Source organism: Curcuma longa, unplaced genomic scaffold (assembly GCF_044706935.1).
Source record: "Curcuma longa cultivar G26 ecotype Majalengka, Jawa Barat unplaced genomic scaffold, ITB_CL_G26_1.1 contig_864, whole genome shotgun sequence".
Taxonomy (NCBI): domain Eukaryota; kingdom Viridiplantae; phylum Streptophyta; class Magnoliopsida; order Zingiberales; family Zingiberaceae; genus Curcuma; species Curcuma longa.
This window is the reverse complement of record NW_027435264.1, coordinates 19,003-41,073: the sequence shown is the minus strand read 5'-3', so window position 1 is coordinate 41,073 and position 22,071 is coordinate 19,003. Positions and strand designations below refer to the sequence as shown.

Below are 22,071 nucleotides of genomic sequence, written 5' to 3'. Positions count from 1 at the left end.
AAGGACAATGTTGTTAATTATAATCATGTTATTACTAGCTATTTCAAGAGAACAACTAACTTTAGTGAGACACATAATTAACAAAACTAATTCAATGTTTAATATTTAAACATAATTAAGCACAAATATGACACTTATGCATGTTTACTATGAAGGACAAATTAGGGGAAGGATAGATTGTAGGAGAGCGAGACGATTTCTTGTGTTTATTTAACATGAAGTTAAGCACCTTGGATCACTTCCCTACTGCTTATCCACCCCTTCCCTATCCGTCCTCCTAAGTAAACAGATCCTTGATTACTCAAGCATCACAATAGATTTATTGTCACTCCATTACCCTCTCACGGCATGTTTACGAATAAACCCCTTATTTTCCACTTAATCCGTTGGAACAAGTCACAACACACTTGCTTTACACTCCCTATAAATATATATAATTTCACAACCCCCCTTATTATTCCTTCCTTGTTTTAGTTGCGTCAAAGGAAGCCATGAAGCAGAGTATCGGCAATATCACGGCGAAGAAACACGGCGACTTCTCGTCGGTGGTCATCAATTGCAAGCGGACGAAGCGTCTCCTGGCGGCTGCCGCCGCTTCCTCCTCGTCGGCGGAGTCCTTCAGCAGCAGCACCGACCGGGAGGAGGAGGTCATGGCTCGCTGCCTCATCCTCCTCGCGCAGGGGCGCGTCTCTCCTCCGCCTCCAGATTCCGCCGATTTTCAGGTCCTCTTCCACCCCGGCTGCCGCCGGCGGAGGCGGCCGCAGGTTCTCCAGCAGGCCGTGCGCGTACGACTGCAAGACGTGCGGCAAGAGCTTCCGCTCCTTCCAGGCCCTCGGCGGGCACCGCACCAGCCACAAGAAACCCAAGGACATGCCGCCTCCTGCGACGGCGGAGGACGGCTGCGGCCGAACTGTCTTTACTGGCGATCCGAAGTTGCCGCGGGAGCACGAGTGCGCCATCTGCCGGACGTCGTTCTCCTCCGGCCAAGCCCTCGGCGGTCACATGCGTAGGCACCGCCAGATAACCGCCGCCGCGGACGAGCCTGCGCTGCCGCAAGCGAAGAAGGAGGTGACCAAGAACGCCTTCGTTTTGGATCTCAATCTCCCCGCGCCGTCGGAGGACGACGGCTCCAAGGAGCGGCAGCCGGTCTCTCCGCCACCATCAAGCTTCGCCTTCCCCTTCCCCTTCGAGAACCAGCAACGGCTCGTCTTCTCGTCACCTCGGCACCGGCGTTGGTGGATCACCATGAAAAAAAATAATTTTTACGCACATAGAAAATATTAAATGTATTTTTAGGGTTTGGCTTCTTCGCTTCTGTACCTCCAAAGTCCAAAGAAAGAGAAGAGATGTGGATGAGATTTTTAGAGCGAGGTTGGTTTACTTTGTTTGCAAGAAGCTAACTCCTTTTTAAAAATATTAAATGCTTAGGAGAAAAAGAAACCAATTAAAATAAAATAAATGTCTAGATCAAAATGACAAGAAATAATAAACAAAAAAGGAAGGACTTTACTTCACTCCAAGTTTGTCCGTGCTACGAGCCAAATGCTTATCTAGTAGTTATTAATTTTTGGCCTAACACATTACTTTCGTTTAGTTGCTTGCTTTTTCTTCAACTTAACTGCCCATATCACGGATGGATTTTAGTTAGGATTGTTAAATTGTACGGCCAAAGTTGTAGCCCATTTCATTTTGATAATAAATATTTCTTTTACTTTTTAGAAACCCTATGATACCCCGTAATAATATATGATAAGAAATGAGGTTGAAGAAAATGGGCTGAGCCAACTGATCCCCAGTTACGACGTATTTGTAAGAATTTTTTTTCAAACGGGGAACGCAATCAAAGGATGCTTGACATCTGGATTTGGTCGCCGTATGCGCTTCCCCGATTTATCCTGGTGGTCGGTGGAAAATTTCTGTGGGACCGAGTTGGCCACCCTAGGGATTGAGTCCATGAGACTGATTGAGATTTATCATTTTTTTTTACTGAGCTAACTGAAAGAAAGAGAACTAAAGGAAGTTATTGGGCTTGGTATTTGAGCCTCGGGCATAGTAGGGCACTGGAAATATAATGTGTTTGGTACTTGGGCCCGGAAGTTGGATTCGAAATCGGAGTGTCAAGGAGTCAAGCTTAAAGCTGGATAGTGCTCAACATTGAAGATTGGGGCTCAGGAAAGAGGGGCGTAGGGTTGGTTTGATAATATCTTATTCGAAGGGGAGCAGCGAGCAATAAAGTGTTGGATAATTTTTTGTTATCGGAATAATCTCATATTATTATCAGAGTTGCAGGAAATAATATGAAGTTGAAATTATAATTCAAAACTCAGACTTATACGTTAAGATGACGTGAGTTAATAATCTCATGCTGCTAACTTGAATTGGTTGGATCACGCTTTGAGTTAAGTTGTCAAGTGCACAAGCCAATCAGAGTTTGCACGTGCTACCAAGTGTCCAAACATCGAGTGCTTGAGCTGACCGAGTGTTTAAGAGGTGGGGCTCCGAGAGGCTCGAGTGCTAAGTTACTTAAGCACCAACGCCACCGAACCCGAGTGGGTCGTCATTTGCCAAATGCTCCTAAATGTTGCAAGGTCCAAGCCTATGCTCTTTCTTAGCCCGAGTAGGAAGCCATTGTTCGAGAGGTTGCCTCGCTCGAGTGGTTAGTGAAGTATTATCGCTCGAGTACCAATTGTTTGCGTCGTCCCAACGACTATCGAGTCAGCCAAGTCTAAGTGGGTTGCTATCGCTTGAGTGATGAGTCGAAAAAGATAGAAATCGAGGCATACGTTTGATATAATTTTCTTAAAATAGAATCATCTCCTCCGACAATGTTTCAAAATTATGTTGAACATCTATTTCCTAAGATATATTAGTGAAACCATATTGACAATAAAAAAAAAGTGGTTAGTGGTGAATTTAACATGTACCTGAATGCTATCACAAGTACACTGTCTAGTGACATGCATGACAAAAGCAAGAAAAATGAGAGGGAATGTGGATAGAAATTTAATTTTTCATCTGTATCCTCTCCTATGCTTGTAGCCTCCCCTATATAGAAGTTCTGATCCTCGCAACATTTGAATGGCTGAATGAAGATCATTCAATGCTTGAGTAAAAAGACAGACAACAGTCATCAACGTACGGTCAAATGTTTCTATCGTTATGGATTCGTTATATTCATATCCAAGCTTTGGATTCTCATCCCTTCTTGCAGACAACGTGTGACACATCCATAACTTTTGCAATTAAGATTTATTTTAAATCAATTTTAATGTTTCTCAACTTTCAATGTGAGATTAACTTCTCATTTATAATGGACTTCTATCCACTATTTTTTCCATTCACATTTTTCAACATAAACACGATCAATAATGATGAACGTCGTTGCGAAGTAGAAGATCCCGAACTCATTACTGAATGGGTCAATAGCAATAATAATGGTGGTCGACGATCATTACAGTAGGGCAATTATAATATCGTAATGAGGATCGTTACTCGATGAAAGTTACAAAATGAAATAGATAATCCAAGGGAAGGGAAGGATGTATTTTTCTAACTAAACCTTGTTGGTTATTTTGGCTCCATTGGCCATGGAGCAACCATAACTCCATGTTGTGGTCCATGTTCTGTAGTTTTAGAAACTGCCACCATGACTCCATATATTCCTCTCTAATAACTTGATGATGGAAGAGTTTTTGGGGATTTTGTATACTACGAATTTGGTCCCTGGTTTTGCTCTACTTAGAGAGGAAAATACACCATCACAGTTGAAGTGGAGATAAAAGCCAGAAGAACAGATTATCCACAGCCAGTCTTGTAAACATCAAAACTTGATGGCAGGAGGTAAAACTCGATCTTATTTCCGCTGTAAAATACCTAATATTGTTTCTAGGTTTTACAAACCTCTCATTCATGATTCATTATGCAATATTTTTCCTCACTTAAGCATCGGAGAGATTATACTCTGTGTTAATTTTAGATATGAAATTATTTTCAAAGTTTAAAAACAGCAAAAAGTGCTCGGCGGAGAACATCCGACTTCTACCATATCAACTACTAAGACAAAGATATTTTCCATATCAAACTAGCTATTGCACCCTCGCTTTCATTTTAATAAATGGATAATACTACTTTTTTATGTTTATTTATTTTATAATTTATAAAATTTATATCTTAAAGTATTTAATATATATATTTTTTCAAAAATTTATAATAATTTTAGATTTACAAATTTGAGTTGGTTAAATTTACAATTATATTGAAATTATTTAACACCCTTAATTTTTATTAATGTTATTTTATTAACAATTATAAAATTCTCAATGACAATGATGGCTCTGGCCCTCTTCTGACGCATGACCGTGATGTGTCCGCTTCCTGGCCGTATGGAACCCTGGTGGCTGTTCCTTGCGCAGCCGCCCGAGGAATCGATGCGTTAGATTGGAGGGTAGGGTTTCGAATCGGGCGGGGAATCGACTCCGACGCCGACCAACTACGATGGCCGGAGCTCTGACGGCGCCGCTGCGTGTCCGGAGATCTCCCGACGCCTTCCGCGTCCATCTCCAGATGATATGGTCCTTCTCCTGGACCGATCCCGACCCTGCCTCATCTGAGTCCGCGGCGATGTCCTCTTCCCCTCCTTCTTCGTCGTCGTCGAAGTCTCGGCCGAAGAATCTATCTCACCGTCTGGCAACAGTAGCCGACGCGATAAAGGAGCGGAAGCTCCCTCCCGAGCTCCGCGGGTTGGGCAACGCCATCAGGTCTTGCATTGGCGCCCCTCTTTCGAACTTCCACATGTCCTCTTGTTCCTCGATCTGAATTTTATTTGAATTTCTTTATATTTTAATATATTTTGTTAGATTAGATAGTTTCTGGTACCTCTCACCATTATCATCGATTACCACAGAATAATCATAGAGCTTCCCCAGTTTCCTGGGAGAGATGCAATTGATCCAAAATTAGATGTGATTGAGTGTTTTTCATCACTAATTTTGTAAAAGTTCCATTTTTGTTGACGGCTTAGCTTAACAAACACTTATTGCAAGGAGAAGGGTGCAATTCTTTTGATCATATAGACAACCTCACCTTTACCCTTGCGTCCAAGAAATAGTTGATGTTTTGTTCTCTTTGATTGCTTGATTTCATCCCTCTTGGAATCTATTGATTTTCAGGTCGGAAACTGACATAGTCAATGTCGTCGAACAAAGGATATGGCATTCAATGGAACAAGGGGATTTTGAGAACTTACCCGGGAAAGGCAGACCTCTTAACCTTGATTCAAATCCACATGTAGATCCTGCAGAAGATACCTTGTACAGAATCCTTTCAAGAAATGGTTTTGCGCCTGAGTGGGTGGAACTGAACAAGGAAATCCACTCCGGCATTGCCGAGTGGAGGACAAGCTTGAAGAAGGCTTGGGCCAGAAAATCTGATCATGAGCACTCAAAGTGGCAGAAGGATTCTGAGATCCTCAAGGCTCAGATGCGTGACATCAACAGCAAGGTGAATACATTTAGCTTGCTGTATTTGTTCTTCATGGACTCACATATTTGCTTTTCTTAAGACTTGTTTCGATTACTATATTTCAGATTCTACGATACAATCTCATTGTGCCCTTTGGCCGTCAAATGTTTGGGCTCAAATGGGAGAAAGAAATAGCTAAGTTGGAGTAATTGATCTTTGCATCCTTTGCCATTTACACTGTATCAGCAGATGGCAAAGAAGTGTGTTAGTCGATTTTGTTGTGGGCATCTTTAGTGAAATGACATTTTTTGGTATCATTGCATTTGATAAATAAATGGAAAGACCAAATCTATCCGAGAGCATCAAGATGATTGCAAGTGTATAAGTAATTTTGTATATGATACTTCTTTTTTCAGCAATTTGTAGCTTAAAACTCACTATAAAACAGACAATTCATGTGCTTTACTTGATGAAGTGCAACAAGTGAAACTAAAGAACTTCGAAGATGTATTCTCATTTACCACCTTTTATTGTTCACTGGGAATCTGGAAACATTTTCCTCTTCTAGGTGGAAGCAGCAGGAGATTGGGTAGTGCTGGTGATCATCTGCAGTGAAACGCAAGGTCGGTCTACTATCTCAACCTGCACAGAAAAGGTGTGTTCAAATTTCTTTTTGCATAGTTTCAGAATGTTTCAACCTTGTTCATGGTATTTTAAGAAGATTTTATTTTTCCAAAAATGAAATCAACTTGCTAAGGTTAGTTCGAAGTTCTCTCAACTGTTGCACTGATCTTGCATCTTTGTTATCTTCATTGAGCATCTTATCACTTATACTTTCTCCATTTGTGACTTTTTCTAAATTTTTTGCCATGAGTTGGAATTAAGATAGAAAAAAATCACAAATTCAAACTCTTATAAAGCTAACATGATGTTCAAACACCATGTCAATACCAAATTGAATGTGATAGGGGTGAATGTTTATCTTATATAATTGTATCTTCCAGTGCCTGATAGGATCAATCTAGCTTCTTCTCCAGGGTTTGGTGAACTCTTTTCCTGCTGAATAGGATAATACTTTAGTATGTCTCCAAACTAAATGGAAAACTTTCTGATTTAGGCAAAAATTTCTTTAGTTGAGAATATCCTTCATCTAGCTTCACTCCTAGATCAAGAAATTTTGATTAGGCAAGGTCTCATCTTTGATTAAGACCCATTATACATAAAAATCTTCTTAGATGCCCCTCTAGAAGCAAAGGACCTCTTCAGTAGAGCTTACAAAATAAGGATGAGGCCAAAATATCCACCACAAAATCCTTTATATGTGCCCCAAATGACTATTCATGCCCTAGGTCGTCGACTAGACGAACATCTTAGGTTTGTTTCTCGACCTTTGGGTACTCAAACAGGAGGTAGGCATTAAACCTACTCAATTTTTCTTAGAATTGCTAATAAGTCTCTCACCCCTGACCTAGACTAGGTCTCCAAAATGTCACCAAAATGTCAATTAGAATTTAAGTCGACCCATTAAAACAGATATCTAATTTAAATTGCATTAGCAAAAATCAAAACATCATACTTAAAATGATAAAGGACAGTCCCATGCATTAAATTTCCATCAACGTGGAGTGGCATTGAGAATCTATTGCAACCTTATCAAAGGTTATTTTCACGATTTGAATTCGTGATTATAATGTCAAACGATAATAAATTTATCATTACAGCAGAATATATATATATATAACACTAAAATAATTGTATCAGATTTGCAGTCATGCGATGCTTCATGAAGCACTCGGCATCATTCCACCTTCTTCTCTGGCTCCGGCGGAAGCCTGCCGTCGTTGCCGCCCAGCCTCATGTACTTGTCCTTCCTGGTGAGCCCAGTACATGTGAACCTGAGTGCCCCGGCGATGGCCGCCTGCACGTTGTTCGCCACCTCCTCCGGCGTCCGCCTCCCGCGGCCGCACGTCTCCTCCGCCCGCAGCGGCGGCAGGAACGTGACCTCGTACGCCGGCCGCGGGTTCATGAAAAAGAAGAATGGGTCCATGCACTTCCACCCACGCACGGTGCTCGCGTAGAACACCCTCTGCCTCGCCTCCACCGCCACCGGCACGATCCGGTCGGTCAGCTCCGCGAACAACTTGCTGAATCGCAGTAATGCCGGCTCCCGGCACGTCGTCCCCTCCGGACACACGACCACGTCGCCCTCCTCCAGCAGTGCCGCGATGCGGGCGGCGTCGGCTGCGCGATCACGTGAGAGGGCGACGGCGCGGATCGGGGACAAAGAAACAGAGACAGGGCTCACGCTGTAGGTGACGCAAGCCACCGGGCGGCCCAGTGCGATGCTGATGATGATGGGGTCCAGCGCGGTGCGGTGGTTACAGACGAAGAGGTGCCCAGGGGTGCGCGCCGGCGGAGGGGAGCCACGGATGGAAAGGCGGATGCCGGTGAGGCGGTAAGTATGGCGGACGAAGGGGGCGGGGACGGGGAGGTTGAGGAAGACGCGGAGAAGGGCGAGGGCGAAGCCGAACGGGAGCCATAGGAGGGTGAGGAGGGCGACGAAGGGATCCGGCCGCTGAACCAGCCGTCCGTCATGGAAGATGATCGGCGAGTCGAGCTCCGCCGGCGGCACGCGGGCCGCCTTCCGGTCGTAAGGAACCATGTACGCTTCCTGCAACTCCGAAAATCGAAGTACTAATTCATTAATCTTGAAAAAAAAAACACTTTTTTTTTATGATCTCGCTGAGAAAATTATCCTGATCCATGGCGATAGAAGCAAAAAAGTGGAAATTTTGAATTAGTTTTTGAAAATTACGAAAATAGAGGAACCGTTACGAGCAGGACCTTGCAGAGAGCCATGAAGTCGTGGTCAGATTCCCGGTCTCCGAGCCCCAACTCCGGCAGAGGCTCCGCCTTGAACTCCCTCTCCACGGCCTCCCTCTTCCGGCTCCCCACCATGACGCCGCCGGCGGCCACCCTCCCCGTGGCCCGCCCCGTCCTCTCGTCCACCTCCAGCTCCGTCCCCAGGACCTTGTCCGCCCCCAAGCACTCCCGGGCGAACTCCTCCACCATCACCCGTGGGTTCGCCGTCACCACCACCCGCCGCCGCCCGCAGGCCCGGAACGCGCGCCAGCTGTCCGCGCGCACGTCCGCGGCGTAGAACCGCGGCAGCACCGCGCGCGCCGCCAGCTCCAAGTCGCGCGCGTGCACGCCGGCCACCGCCACGTAGATGAGCATCTGGATGCCGGCGGCCTCGGAGAAGAGCTTGTAGACGAGGAGGATGGCCGGGGAGAGGAGGAGCAGGGCGGCGCCGCGGAGGAAGCCGCCGGCCTCGACGGCGAGGAGGAAGAAGTAAGGGAAGGAACTTCGGGAGACGAGAAGCGTGCCGTCGAGGTCGGCGGCGGCGGCGTGGGCCTCGCGGCCGGCGTCGCAACAGTGCGCCACCGAGGGGAAGGTCCGGTGCTCCGCAGGCATAGAGGAGGCCTTATCGTGAGCCAAGCTTCCTTGTGTTGGGAGAAACGTGTGAGGAAATGAAAAAGTTGAGGGTTATAATTATAAGAAGCTTGTAAGAGGTTGGATTTAGGTGAGAATAAATCTAATTATATAATTAAGAAGTAATATTTTTTAATTATTTCTAGATTAAATTTTCAAAAGTAGATTTAGTAGATGTTGATTAGGGTTGATTTTTTGAAGTTGATGTAACTAACTATCTTGTGATTTTTTTAAAAAAAAATTATTGGGATTTTGTTCACATTCAATTTGCCACTAGGAAATAGATTAAATATTTTAAAATAAAATATCTAAAACTTCAAGAAGGTAAGTGCAATTTAGTCAAATTTTATTCAAAAATATTCTAAATAAAAAAGCAACTCCTAATTTAAAGAAAAAATGTTGGTTTATTTAAAAAACATTAAAAAATGCAAGGGAAACAAAAATGAAACTCTTAATTTAAAGAAAAAAAAGTGTTGATTCATAATAGAAAACTCATCTTCTTCATAATAGAAAACTCATAGTCACACAAGGGAGAATTTTTCCCTTTAAGCTTATTTGATTTATAATTTTATATGCTAATTAAATGTAAATAAGTTCATACACAATGATAGAGTTAGAAATTTTATGACCTCTTAATCCAAAGTTGATCAAAAGTCTCTGAACTATTTTCTTCTCTTACACATTTTCATTTTTTCTATCGTAAATTTAAATTATAATTTCTCTTTAATTTTATCAGTCTCTTGGATTAAAATTTGGATAAATAATATCCGACTCCGCTCTTATTCATATAGAACTTAGTTTCATAAATTTAATAATTTTTTTACATAAACATTATTAAGCACTTACTTTTACTTTTATTTAGATTTTTATATATATTTTTTGTAACAATAAAAACTTACATTACATAAATAATATTTTTTAAAATAAAATTTTCTGTTCGCATCAACTTCGCGGATTCGGATTGGATTCGGGTGAGAAGTCCATATCCGAATCCGAGCTCTCGAGGAGCGAGGTGCCGTTGCTTTCGACGTGCAGACTCCGACGCGCTCCGCTGCTTGCGACGCCGCTCTTCACGTGGCACCCCGGCGGAGAATGAGCTCCTGCCACCGACGCCCTCTGCCTCTCCGCCGTCGATGATCGTCGCCAGTCGCCGTCTCCACTTTTGCCTGAGCTGAGCTGTTGCTGCCGGAATCGCCGCCCTCCGCCGTCGTTCCTGCTCTCATCACGTGTTTAGGGCTTTGATCTTTCTTGTTCGGTGTTTTGCGAGAAAGTGTGGCCGAGTTAGGTATGGATGATTTAGTTGTGGTTTTTCTTTCTGCAAGGGGAGGGTTGTCTTGGAAGTGTTGTGATCGTGACTGGGGTTTCTTTTTGTTCCACAGGTGGGGGAGGTGCCGGATTTGCTTGCTTCGGTAGCCGAGCATGGAATTAGCTTGTGGCGTTCGGACGTCGTCGACGGCTCACGATTATGGCATCGGTTTGGGTTATTTGAAGTTCGCATACAGAGGGCGGAATCGCTATTTAGTTCGCGACTCTGTAGTTCATGTTGCGACTGATTCGGTCGGAAGGAAATGTTGCTGGCGTCGTTGCGTTCGTGCGGGAGCGTATGGGAGAGATTTCGCGGACTCGCAAAAGGGGAGAGTTTCTGGAAGCTATCTCTTTAACCATAGGAAACTTTTGCAGCGGCCCATGCTATTGAATAATCACTCCAACGATTCCATCGCATATATTGGTCTTAGCAGAGAGGATACTGGTGTGATTGGAGGTGACTTAGTAGATGAAAAGAAGTCTCCTATGGAGGAATCAGAAGTAGAGCCTGTTTCTGATGCTAAGTCGACTAGTCCACTAGTAGAGGAAAAGGACGCCTGTCAGCTGGATGAACTGAGGGAGTTGCTACAGAAAGCTATCAAAGAGTTGCAGGTTGCTAGGCTTAACAGTGCCATGTTTGAGGAGAAGGCACTGAAGGTATCAGAGACAGCAATTGCCTTGAAAGATAAAGCTGAACGTGCTCGGTATGATGCCAATTCTGCTCTTTCCATCATTCAGGATATCATTACTGAAGAGGATATCGCCAATGAAGCAGTTCAGGAACCTACCATGGCACTCTCGATGGCGGCTAGGCTTTGGTTGGCACTAGGATCTATTGATTTTGTTGGAACAGAGAACATCGACAGGACCTTCTGGTAATAGTAACAACGACAAGCACTTTTGCCTGCTGAAGAAGAGATCAGGAGCTGTAAGGAAACCTTGGAAAGCTGCAATGAGTCATTGAAACATATCCAAATAAGGAAAGAGGAACACCCAGAGAGAAGTAGAGAGGTTACATGGGATTACTGAGAAAGCTCAGTTGGAATCGTTAAAGGCTGAGGAGGATGTCGTGAACATTAGCTTCTTGCTGAAAAAGCAGTAGCTTTTGAAGTTGAGGCTACTCACGTGTTAATGATGCAGCGTTGGCATTACAGAGAGCTGAGAAAGTCATCTCTAATACTGATGCTTCTGACCAGCAACCTCAATCTTTTCAAGACCAGTTAGTCAAGGAAGAGCCTCATTCTATGGTGAACTTATCTACAGTTTCCATCGACAATCGAACTGCTGAAAGAGATGAAATCTTAGTTGGTGATGAACTTGCAGCTTCTTAGGCCAATTTATAAGCAAATTGCAGAAAACCAAAATGCTGAGATATTGTCTGCAAATACGCTATTTGTTATCCTAGGAACAAGTCTTCTGACAGAACGGGTTTGCACAACTAATTTTAATGATTTCTGACGAATCTTTAGATTTTGAAATGATGACAAATGAAATATCCTGTACAGGCTGGACTCTCTATGGCATTGGGAGCTTTTCTGGCTGGTCTCCTCCTATCAGAGACTGAGTTTTCCTTACAGGTTGAATCAGATATTGCTACTTATCGTGGTCTTCTGTTAGGCCTCTTTTTCATAACAGTAAGTATATCAGTTCCTATCTTCCTTACAGAATTTTGATAATGCAAGTGAACAAAATCAAGGGTCAAGTCTAAAACCTGATTCTCCATGTCACACATGTTTCTTGATGCATTCTGTGATTTTCAAACAACCAAGATGGGATCATTTGAGAGGCTGAATTTACTTTGCCATTTGTACCATTAAATAGCTATATGGAATTAGCATTATTTTTTGTTTATATTTTCTATTCACTGCTACTGCTGCTGCTTGCATTGAGAAGCAGTAGTGTTGCCTTACACTGCTGCTTGTGTGCTTGCATGTTGTGGAAGCTCAGGTGCCTTGCTCCCTCTGTGGTCAGCCATCTACTTCGTGACTTGTTTGGTTCTTTAATACTCTGCCCTTTATGGTGATGTTGCTTTCTTGTTCACGGCATAAGACATAAATTGTTCTGAATTTTATCTTTATTGCATTAGCTTGCTGCATTCAGAAATTGCTCAACTTTTGTCAAAGTTGGGTATGGCACTCCCTTTGCTTTCCATTCATGGGCATCTTGTAGCACACAGAAATAGGCCATTTTTGTGTGGCGCTCTGCAACACACACAATTGTCATGTTGAGGTTGATTAATTGAAGAATGCACATTGTCAATTTCTGCTGTGTTATAACTAATCTGAAAGACAAAAAAATTACTACCTCAACTAATTTAACACTATCCTTAAAAATTTGGTAGATAAGTGCTAAAAGCCTTCTCCTTCCTTGCTGAAGCATGCAAATCAGTTTACAATTTGGCACACAGATTTGACAATTCAAATAAGGAAACCTAACTATTGCAAATTAATCTTCAATTTATTGGATTCTTTGAAGAAATGGCATTGCATATAATTGGAAAGAAAAATTAGTAATAAAGATGTACAGCCACAAAGGGTCTAATATCAAAATTTTAACTTAATTTAGCTGATATTTATTGTATTCTTGTCTTTTGAAACTGAACAGAGCCAACTACTATTATGAAAACTCAATCCAAATTAGAAAATTAGAAGGCTATTTGGTGATATAGATGAATGGTGATCTTGGCACATGGAGATACTGTTTTCTATATGCATTTCACATCCACTGAGAGTGACCAAATAATGCAATGACCAACTGTACATTGATTTATACTCAAATCGTGCATCATCTTAATCCTTTTTTTTTTTTTTTTTGCAAGGCTAGGGTGATATAGCCTTGCAAAAATTCAATTGAGGGAGAAAATTGATGTAGCTGATCCTAGAAAGTTGGCACAGAAATGGCTTGATGATGATGAAACTAATAATTCAAATAGTGCATTATATTTTGAACTATTTCTGCAATGATGTTTTTAGATTGTACTGTTGCTTCAATATAGTTTGCTACACTTTGTTTGATAGTTAACGTAATTCTTACAATCTGCATTTCTTCTCTTGCCATCTACAATTTTTTCAGGTTGGTATGTCTATCAATCCAAAGCTTCTTCTTGCAAACTTTCCAGTTATTATGGGGGCATTAGGTCTCTTGATTGTTGGAAAGACTCTGGTGGTTGCATTAGTAGGTAAACTATTTGGTATTTCAACAATAGCAGCAATAAGAGTTGGCCTTCTACTTGCTCCTGGTGGAGAATTTGCCTTTGTTGCATTTGGTGAAGCTGTAAATCAGGTGATCTATTGACAGATGCTCTGCTCCATTATTATCTCAATAGATTTAATGACTCATTTGACTCTTTCTGATATCTGGATCTAGGTTTTAAACACTGTACAAATCCCTATTGGAGAACTTGTCGCTTGTGGTAGCTATATCTACATAGCAGATTGTTTGTCATCCTGTTCCACCTATAAAGATGATTACTGACTAATATCAAACAATACATTCCAGTACTGGTCAAATTAAATTTCAAATGATTTGCTTTAATCAAATTAATGAAATATAGCATTACTTTCTGATTTAACTCTCAATTTTTTTATTTGCATGCTCATCATATTCTGAAAGTTCATACTAAGTTATATTATGCTTGTTGGTCACTAATTTAATAAGTGTAGGATCTATCCCTCACTTAAGTATCAATTTTTCATAATTACTTATGTTTCAAAAGAAAAAAAGAGGAACATCTTTTTTAAAAAAAATTGTTAAGCATTTATTTAAAAAAATACTTGACTAATATATTTGACTCGACAAAATTAAATTAGTTAATATTATATTTCTAATAGTAATGCAACCCTCTTTATCAAATTTAATAAATATTTTTATTTTTATTTTTGTTTTCCTATCATAACAATTCCTTTTGATTGGAAGTCAAGCATGGATTTGGATCGTTGAACTGGAGATTCTTACCGACGGATAAAGCAAAAAAAAAAACACACGTGGCGACCTGACAGCATCCACAGCACGAACTTGCTTACGTGGACATGAGACAGCGCCGATCTATCATTCTTATCCAGAACACGCCGCCACCGACATATTCCTTTTCGAGTAATCGGGTCTCTCTCTCAAATCCATAGCTAGATTTACTAAATCTGATTGACCTTTAACACGTGGCAGTATATCCACGGTTCGTCTAAATTTGACTTGTGCGTGGCAATTCTTATCCAGTTTTCCTCATCAATTATATTAACAAAATAATTATCCTTTTAATCCATTAACTTTCTATAAATAATCACGAGATCCCATTCCTCAGCTCCATAATCCATTCCCGATCCTTTTCCGTTGAAGGAAACAGAGATGTTGGCCGTCTTCCACAAGACCTTCGCCCGCCCTCCGCCGGAGCTCGTCTCTCCGGAGCCCGGCCTCCGGCAGCGCTGCGCCAAGAGCCCCGACGAGATCCTCCACGACTTCCACGCCGCCCACCCGGCCGTCTCCTTCTCTGCGCCTCCTTCGCCGGCGGCGCCGCCCTCGCCTCCCTCGGCCCCCACGCCCCCCGTCCCTCCTTCCTCCACCAAAGGTTCCCCAAATGAGAGATTTTGACATCGTAAATCATCTGAAATAAACGGAAATTAAACCTTTTTTTGTGTATCTCTGCAGATTGTTCTGTAGCTACGACGATGTTTACTGCGTGTTCGTGGGGAGCATCCACAACCTGAGCTCGCTGGTGCGCCAGTACGGCCTCTCCGGCAAGTCCGCCGACGAGGCGCTGCTCGTGATCGAGGTCTACCGCACGCTGCGCGACCGCGGGCCCTACCCAGCCGATCAGGCCCTCAAGGACATCGCCGGAAGCTTCGCCTTTGTCGTCTACGACAACGCCACCGGCGCCGTCTTCGCCGCCCTGGTACGCGGGTTTGCGTTGCGAGGCAGCAAACTAATTTTAGATAGTAATCAAACGGGCGTGTGTTTTCTTAATTTGGGCGTTACTTCTGGTGGCAGAGCTCCGACGGCGGCGTGCCGCTGTTCTGGGGCGTGGCGGCGGACGGGTCGGTAGTGATCGGCGACGAGGTGGAGATTGTGAAGGGCGGCTGCAGCAAGTCTTACGCTCCGTTCCCCGCCGGTAACAATTTCAGCTCCCTATTTATACTCGAAATGGAAAAGGAAACCGAACGATGAAACTGATCCGGCAAGTGAATTGTGGTTTTCAGGCTGCATGTTCCACAGCGAGGGAGGGCTGAGGAGCTTCGAGCATCCGATGAACAAGATGAAGGCGATGCCGCGAGTCGACAGCGAGGGCACCATGTGCGGCGCCAGTTTCAACGTTGACTACTTCGACAAGGTCAACGCTATGCCGCGTGTCGGGAGCGCCGCCAACTGGGCCTCCACGTGGGACGCTTAATAAAAATCTTCACGTGATAAATCTGCATGCCGTGTTACGTTTGGTTGCGTTGTTTATGATTTTCTTTTTCCCTTTTAATTTATTGTTTTTCCTTGAAAATTGAAATGTAAAGTTTGACTGACCATGGCTTAACGTGGGCTTCAATTGGACGGATGGTCAATGATAATTGGGCTTGGTTGGTACTTTAGAGGCCCATTAGAAAGTACGAAACGCATGTTTTCGGGATATTTGAATAATTAGAAATCTGAGGGCGTAATTGAAATGTTTCCTATCACATTTGTTGGGCACCCGAGTCTGTCGCCTGACGTCATCCGTTCCATCCGGATCACACCGTCCTCGCCCGCCCGCCCGCCCGCCCGTACCCGGCGTGGTCCCCACGCACAACGCCGGAGTCCGCGTTAGCATGACTCGCGCCGCTGGCTGGGCCCACCTCCCGATGCCTTTATAACCCTTCGCCGCCATCGTCTCCTCCTCCTCCTCCTCCTCCTCTCGCTCTACATCGAGATGGAGAACGCCGACTCTGCCTCCGGCGCCGCCATGAAACCACCGCTGCCGCCGTCGTCAAATCCGCCGCAGCATCCTCGTCTGCCCCCCGGTTTCCGCTTCCACCCCACCGACGAGGAGCTCGTCGTCCACTACCTCAAGAAGAAGGCTGCCTCCGCCCCCCTCCCCGTCGCCATCATCACCGAGGTCGATCTCTACAAGTTCGATCCCTGGGAGCTCCCAGGTTACCCCGCCCCCTTCCTCCTCCTCTCTGCGATTTCCAGTCCCATTTGCTCGATTAACAGTTAACAATTGCTATTGTTGTCACAGGAAAGGCCAGTTTTGGGGAGCAAGAGTGGTACTTCTTTAGCCCTAGGGACCGGAAGTATCCCAACGGCGCGCGGCCTAACCGGGCGGCGACGTCCGGGTACTGGAAGGCCACCGGCACCGACAAGCCGATACTGACCTCGGGCAGGAGCCAGGTCAAGGTTGGCGTCAAGAAGGTCCTCGTCTTCTACGGCGGCAAGCCGCCGAAGGGCGTCAAGACCAACTGGATCATGCACGAGTACCGTCTCGTCGACGACCACTACCGCCATAGCAGCAGCGGACCTCCCCATGTCGCCAACAAGAAGAGGGGCGGATCGCTCCGGGTAGAACCTTAAAAATTTGATCGCACGCGATTGCTTCGTGGGTGCTCGATTGATCGATTTGTCGTGTTGTGTTGTAGCTGGATGATTGGGTTTTGTGCCGCATCTACAAGAAGAGCAACGCCGGCGGCGTCGCCAATAGGTCCTCTACGGAGGATGGCGGCGCGGGTGACGCGCTCGGCGCCGCGTCGAGCGGGCAAATGGAAGAGCTCCGACCGCCGCCGACCAACTACAACGTCCTGATGGCGAACGACGAGACCTTCTTCGAGGGGCTTCTCGCCGCCGAGGTCGGCCTGCCCGCTAACCCGATCGCCCACCTCGGCGCCGCGCCGAGAACCAAGCTCAACCTCACCTTCCCCTTGCGCCACCCCCTTTTCTCCCCCTACTGGAACACCGCCTCTCTCGGCAGCAGCAACGACAACAACGCCAGCAGCTGCAGCAATGGCAGCGCTGCTGCAAACGACGACTGCGAGCGCAAAAACCGGATGCTCCTCGACCAGATTGATCACGGCAGGGCATACCAAAACCAGATCATTCATGGCGCTTCCATCTTCCACCAGCATCCCTACCAGCTCCCCGGAGTGAACTGGAGCTCCTAATCGTCAACCACAATCATCCTCGACCAATTCCAGGCATGCATCTCAAAACAGTGCACACAATCAAAGTCCAATTGTTCCAGTCCATGAACAGAGGGATCACCAGTGCCACAGCAGATAACAGAACAGAACAGGAAAAAAGTTGGATTCTTCAATAACCCTAAGGGTGCGTTTGGTTGGGGGTAATCTGTGATTACCCTGGTTATCCACTCAAGGTTATCAACAAAAACTATGTTTGGTTCAGGTAATCAATGATTCCGGGGTAATCTTTTATGCCTGACACGTCAGCATACATCAGCAAAAAGGTAATGCAACCCGGAATCACATAACCAAGGAAAACGTAGGTTTTCCTGGATTCCGGGGTTAAGTAAATTTTCTTTACTTTATTACCCCGCGAGACGTAACCCTCATCCCTGCGAAACCCGACTCTCCTGCGCGACCGAAACCTAGCGGTGGCGAAACCCTTCCAAATCCGACTCTCCTGCGCGAGCGAAACCTAGCGGCGGCGGCGATTCGAAACCCGACTCTCATCCCTGCGCGAGCGAAACCTAGCGGCGGCCTTGATGGCCAGAAGCGGCGAAGGCTGTTGGTGCGGGTTCTGGTGCTGCTGGATCTCCACGCAGCCGCGACGCTGATGGGCCTGAGCGCGCTTGAGGGCGGCGATCAAGGCGTTGGACAGGGAGGGGCGGAGGGAGGCGGAGCAACGGGAGGCGGGCAGGCGGTTGAGGGCGACGTTGAAGCAGAGGTCGAGAGCGCGGCATTGAAGCGGGTGGGAGGCCGGGTGGCGGGGCTGCGATTTGACGCATGCGCGGCGGAGAAGGGAGGACGAAGTGGCGGTGGAGGACAGCAGGGTAGTGGCGACGTGCAGAGGGGTGACCTGGGCATGACCTCGCCGGCGCGCCAAGGCCAGGGAGAGCTTCAGGACGGTGGAGGCCTCGGCGGTGAGCGCCTGCTGTAGTGTGCAAGCGCCTGTTCGCATTACTTAAACCCCAACACCAACCCCCACACACCTTCTTCTTCTTCTTCTTCTTCTTCTTCTTCTTCTTCTTCGTCTTCCTGTACCACTACAACAAAACTCAAAATCTTCTTCTTCTTCTTGTTCACTTGCTTACTTCATGCCTCTTTTAATCTCTGATCTGCTCTTCTTTTTAGAATCCAAGTGGATCTATAAAAATAATCTATAAACACACGAGGTTGCGTGAGAAGGCCGCTGGGCTCGACGTGGCTCAAGGAGTCGGTGGTGAAAGACTGCTTGGACAAGTACGGGCAGCTCATGGTGGACGAGCACCTACGACTCAAGGGCTTCAACAACATCTTCGCCATCGGCGACATCATCGACGTTCCGGTAAGCACCAGTCATAGCGTAAACAAGATAAAATTACCCTTTTTTCGTTGAAAATTTTGATCTAAATCTATCAATTTTAGTTGTTTGACTCAAGTTTAATTATGTGCTGGACAGGAGCGAAAACAGGGGTGTTGCGCAGAGGCACGCGATGATTGTAATTAAAAACGTAAATAGTATAAGTTCTACAAATAATTTAATTATAATATATATATATATTATATTATTAATATTAAGGGTGCGTTTGGTTGAGGGTCATTCGTGATTACCTTGGTTATGTGATTACCAAGTAATCACATAACCAAGGTTATAGGGAATAAAACATAACCAATGCTGTTTGGTTTAAACCTAGGTAATGAGACAAAACCTTGTTTGTTTGAAGGTTTTAATACATTACTTACTTGAATATTTACTATATTACCCCTAGTACAATTATAATCATTTTTTTTACAACTAAATTAATTTGATATTTAATTTTTTTTAAAATTAAATTATTAATTATAGGACAATCATAATCATAATTATACATCAAATTATAACTTAATAAAAGAAAGATGAGCTTCATTTGTAATATAAAATTTATGTTTTCGTTATAATTTGTTAATCTTCTTTATCATCTAAATTTATAGTTTATAAATAGAATTAATTATAGTTTATAAATAGAATTAATAAACGTCTAGTCTAATCAGTTCATCTAATAATTATGATGATCATGTCGACAATAGTGATTTAGCTTCCCCTTCAACTTTTTCTTTTATTTCAAACTGCTCAAAGGTTCTATTATTCATTCATCACCTAAACATAGAAAATAAGTTCATCTAATATTTGTCCACACCACTTCTCCATAAAGAAAATAAACATTCTATGTCAAGCTGAAAACAGACATACTACAAGATCAAAGAGTTCGTTACAAAGTAATACTTGCTGTTTAGCAAGATCAATGTCATATGTTTGGAACTTGGAACCAATACCGATCTAAAATAAAGCTGACAAAACTGAAAGCTCTTCTATCATTCTTGACTATGGCAGCAAGGCAAAGAAATCTTTCAGCGCCCTGGAATCTTGGATTTCTCCACCAGAACAATCCTTCCATTCCACTCAGATTGATCAAGAGCGCGTATCGCAGCATCAGCATCTTCATCCCTTTCTAAGGATAAAAATCCAAAGCCACGAGAATCCCCGGATCTGTACATTTTAGCTATAATCTTTGGACGCAGAAATATGGAGTGAAAAATGGCACGAAAGAGAGATCAACTGAAAAAAAGGTGATAGTGTAATAATGAAAACGAAATTTGAAATTTAAATTATCAAGAATTAAACAAATATGTGCAACCTAATGGAAACATTTACAAGACAAAAATCAAAGATAACTTAACCAATAATCTAATTTCAATCAGAATCTAAGAATTGATACAGTTTAATTGATAAAGAGTCAATTGTGTAAAAGACAATAGGAGGAGCAATAACAACAACAACCGAGCTTTATGCCACTATGTGTTTATTTTAAGGAAACAAACACAGCAATCTAATCGAAAACATTCAAATAGGTTCAATCCAAAATGACATTCATTCAAGAAATTTTGTTCAAAATGATAGCACGGCTATCCAAAATTATATCTAAAATATAAGTAGCAACAATGTATATCCACATTAGAGTGGATGAAGTATGATTGAACAAACTGAGCAAGGGAGGGGACCAACCGATACATTGGAATCTAAGTCATATGATGCAATTGAAAAGAAAGCAAACATCTTATTTGAATTGATAGAAGAAAAAAAACCTAAATCTATAAGTAGGTAACAAGTGGATAACACGAAACTACTAATCAAATAGAATAAACAATTGACATGAATGGTTTGAGTTAAGTTACAAAATCATAGAGTTGGAATTCCATCTCCCACCACCCCACTTAAGCTACAAAATCATTCGGCAGTTTTTTGTGTTTAGATGGAGAATATAGAGATTCTTTTTATTGGTAATAAAGTAAAAGTATCATTAGATTTTAACTTATTAGAACTACTGAAATAGAAACAAACTAGTTATATCTTAATTATTTGGCTCCAGAATGACTTAATCAACTAGTAACAAAACAACAGCAATTTAACTCCAGCTTAAGCATAATTAGAGGCTGATTAATCAACTAAAGTAAATTAGTAATTTAGTTGTATCACTGGGAGAATATAGTTTGCAAAAGAAAATAAATTTATCAGTAAATCATTTCATATATGAAGTACAAATCATGAAACTATGTTGGTATGGAAAGATTTATTTTCTTCTCAAAAATACTAAACTTCCAAAGAATTTCAAGAAGCCTCTATGAAAAAGTATAGAAACAACCATCTTTTTGAAAAATCACGACACTAAGAAAAAAAAAAGTTGATTTGAAATGTATCTTCGTCAGACACTCGGTAGACTTTACGAAACGCATACAGATCAGACCGTAATCACAAAAAAAAAAAAATGGAGATCCTAGTCCTAAACATAATTGAGGATTTGAGCGGGCTATAATTTTGGATCTCTAGCTAAACAGGTCCAATTATGATCAGATCCCAAGCAGAACGAACAGATCGCATAACTAAATGAAAAGAATGGAATCCGAAAACGAAGATCTCGACGTACCTGGCTCGCACGCCGCTGGAAAGGAAAGGATCATTTGGCGACCATGCGAAGAATGAAGTCTTCGTATTGGATAGTACCGTCGGGGCCGACCTCCACCTCGCGGATCCACTCATCAAACTCAGCGGGCTCAAGTTTCTCGCCGATGCTGGTGAGGACGTGGCGTAGGTCAGCAACGGAGACTTTGCCGGTGGAATCCTTGTCGAGGACGCGAAAGGCATCGCGGAGCTGGCGGTCGAAGGGCTCGGGGCGGAGGTGCTTGCGCATGAGATCGAGGAAGCGGGGGAAGTCGAAGGGGTCGGTAAGGCCCTCGGTGGCGGCGATCTCCTTGAGCTGGGCCTGGGTGGGGTTGCCGCCCAGGGAGCGCATCAGGATGCCAAGCTCCGATGCGGCGATCCGGCCGTCGCCGTCGGTGTCGAACAGGTTGAAGGCCTTCGATGTCATATGTTTTTGCTCGGGACGGAGAGGAAGGGCTTCGAATGTTGTCGCTCGAGACGAAGAGGAAGGCCTCGCGGAGAGGAAGGGCTTCGAAGAATGTTGTCGAGACGAAGAGGAAGGCCTCGCAGAGGTTTTTGCTCGGGACGGAATCGCCGCCGAGGGAGACGAGGCCTCGCTAGGTTTCGGGTTTCGCTCTGGGTTTTCGCTTGGGACCGCGGGCTCGCGGAGGTTTTCGCGGACGGCTCGGGGTAATGGGGTAAACCAAATTACGATAACCCCGGAATCCAGCATAACCTCGATTTTTCTTGGTT

At 44.0% G+C, this 22,071-nt stretch overlaps 4 protein-coding genes and 3 pseudogenes across 4 annotated transcripts; 5 read left to right on the top strand and 2 right to left on the bottom strand.

Moving 5' to 3' along the window:
* The first annotated feature begins 491 nt into the window (after positions 1 to 491).
* LOC141819548 (zinc finger protein ZAT6-like) lies at positions 492 to 1,364 on the top strand (annotated as a pseudogene).
* Positions 1,365 to 4,431: 3,067 nt separating this feature from the next.
* On the top strand, positions 4,432 to 6,047 carry LOC141819546 (uncharacterized). The gene is made up of 3 exons (XM_074706813.1): positions 4,432 to 4,757; positions 5,169 to 5,499; positions 5,586 to 6,047. The coding sequence occupies exons 1-3, from the start codon at positions 4,495 to 4,497 to the stop codon at positions 5,667 to 5,669; spliced, it is 678 nt and encodes a 225-aa protein (XP_074562914.1). The 5' UTR covers positions 4,432 to 4,494; the 3' UTR covers positions 5,670 to 6,047.
* Positions 6,048 to 7,036: 989 nt separating this feature from the next.
* Positions 7,037 to 8,979, bottom strand: LOC141819545 (glycerol-3-phosphate 2-O-acyltransferase 4-like). The gene is made up of 2 exons (XM_074706812.1): positions 8,305 to 8,979; positions 7,037 to 8,131 (listed from the first exon to the last, which is right to left on the bottom strand). Exons 1-2 carry the CDS (start codon positions 8,932 to 8,934, stop codon positions 7,259 to 7,261), a joined length of 1,503 nt encoding a protein of 500 aa, XP_074562913.1. The 5' UTR covers positions 8,935 to 8,979; the 3' UTR covers positions 7,037 to 7,258.
* Positions 8,980 to 10,371: 1,392 nt separating this feature from the next.
* On the top strand, positions 10,372 to 11,588 carry LOC141819544 (K(+) efflux antiporter 2, chloroplastic-like; annotated as a pseudogene).
* Positions 11,589 to 14,560: 2,972 nt separating this feature from the next.
* On the top strand, positions 14,561 to 15,839 carry LOC141819542 (stem-specific protein TSJT1-like; annotated as a pseudogene).
* A 322-nt stretch (positions 15,840 to 16,161) lies between these two features.
* Positions 16,162 to 17,901, top strand: LOC141819541 (NAC transcription factor NAM-B2-like). The gene is made up of 3 exons (XM_074706810.1): positions 16,162 to 16,364; positions 16,451 to 16,770; positions 16,848 to 17,901. Exons 1-3 carry the CDS (start codon positions 16,175 to 16,177, stop codon positions 17,364 to 17,366), a joined length of 1,029 nt encoding a protein of 342 aa, XP_074562911.1. The 5' UTR covers positions 16,162 to 16,174; the 3' UTR covers positions 17,367 to 17,901.
* Positions 17,902 to 19,446: 1,545 nt separating this feature from the next.
* Positions 19,447 to 22,051, bottom strand: LOC141819543 (putative calcium-binding protein CML7). Its single transcript, XM_074706811.1, has 2 exons — positions 21,326 to 22,051; positions 19,447 to 19,852 (listed from the first exon to the last, which is right to left on the bottom strand). The coding sequence occupies exon 1, from the start codon at positions 22,049 to 22,051 to the stop codon at positions 21,356 to 21,358; it is 696 nt and encodes a 231-aa protein (XP_074562912.1). The 3' UTR covers positions 19,447 to 19,852; positions 21,326 to 21,355.
* Between the last annotated feature and the right edge of the window lie 20 nt (positions 22,052 to 22,071).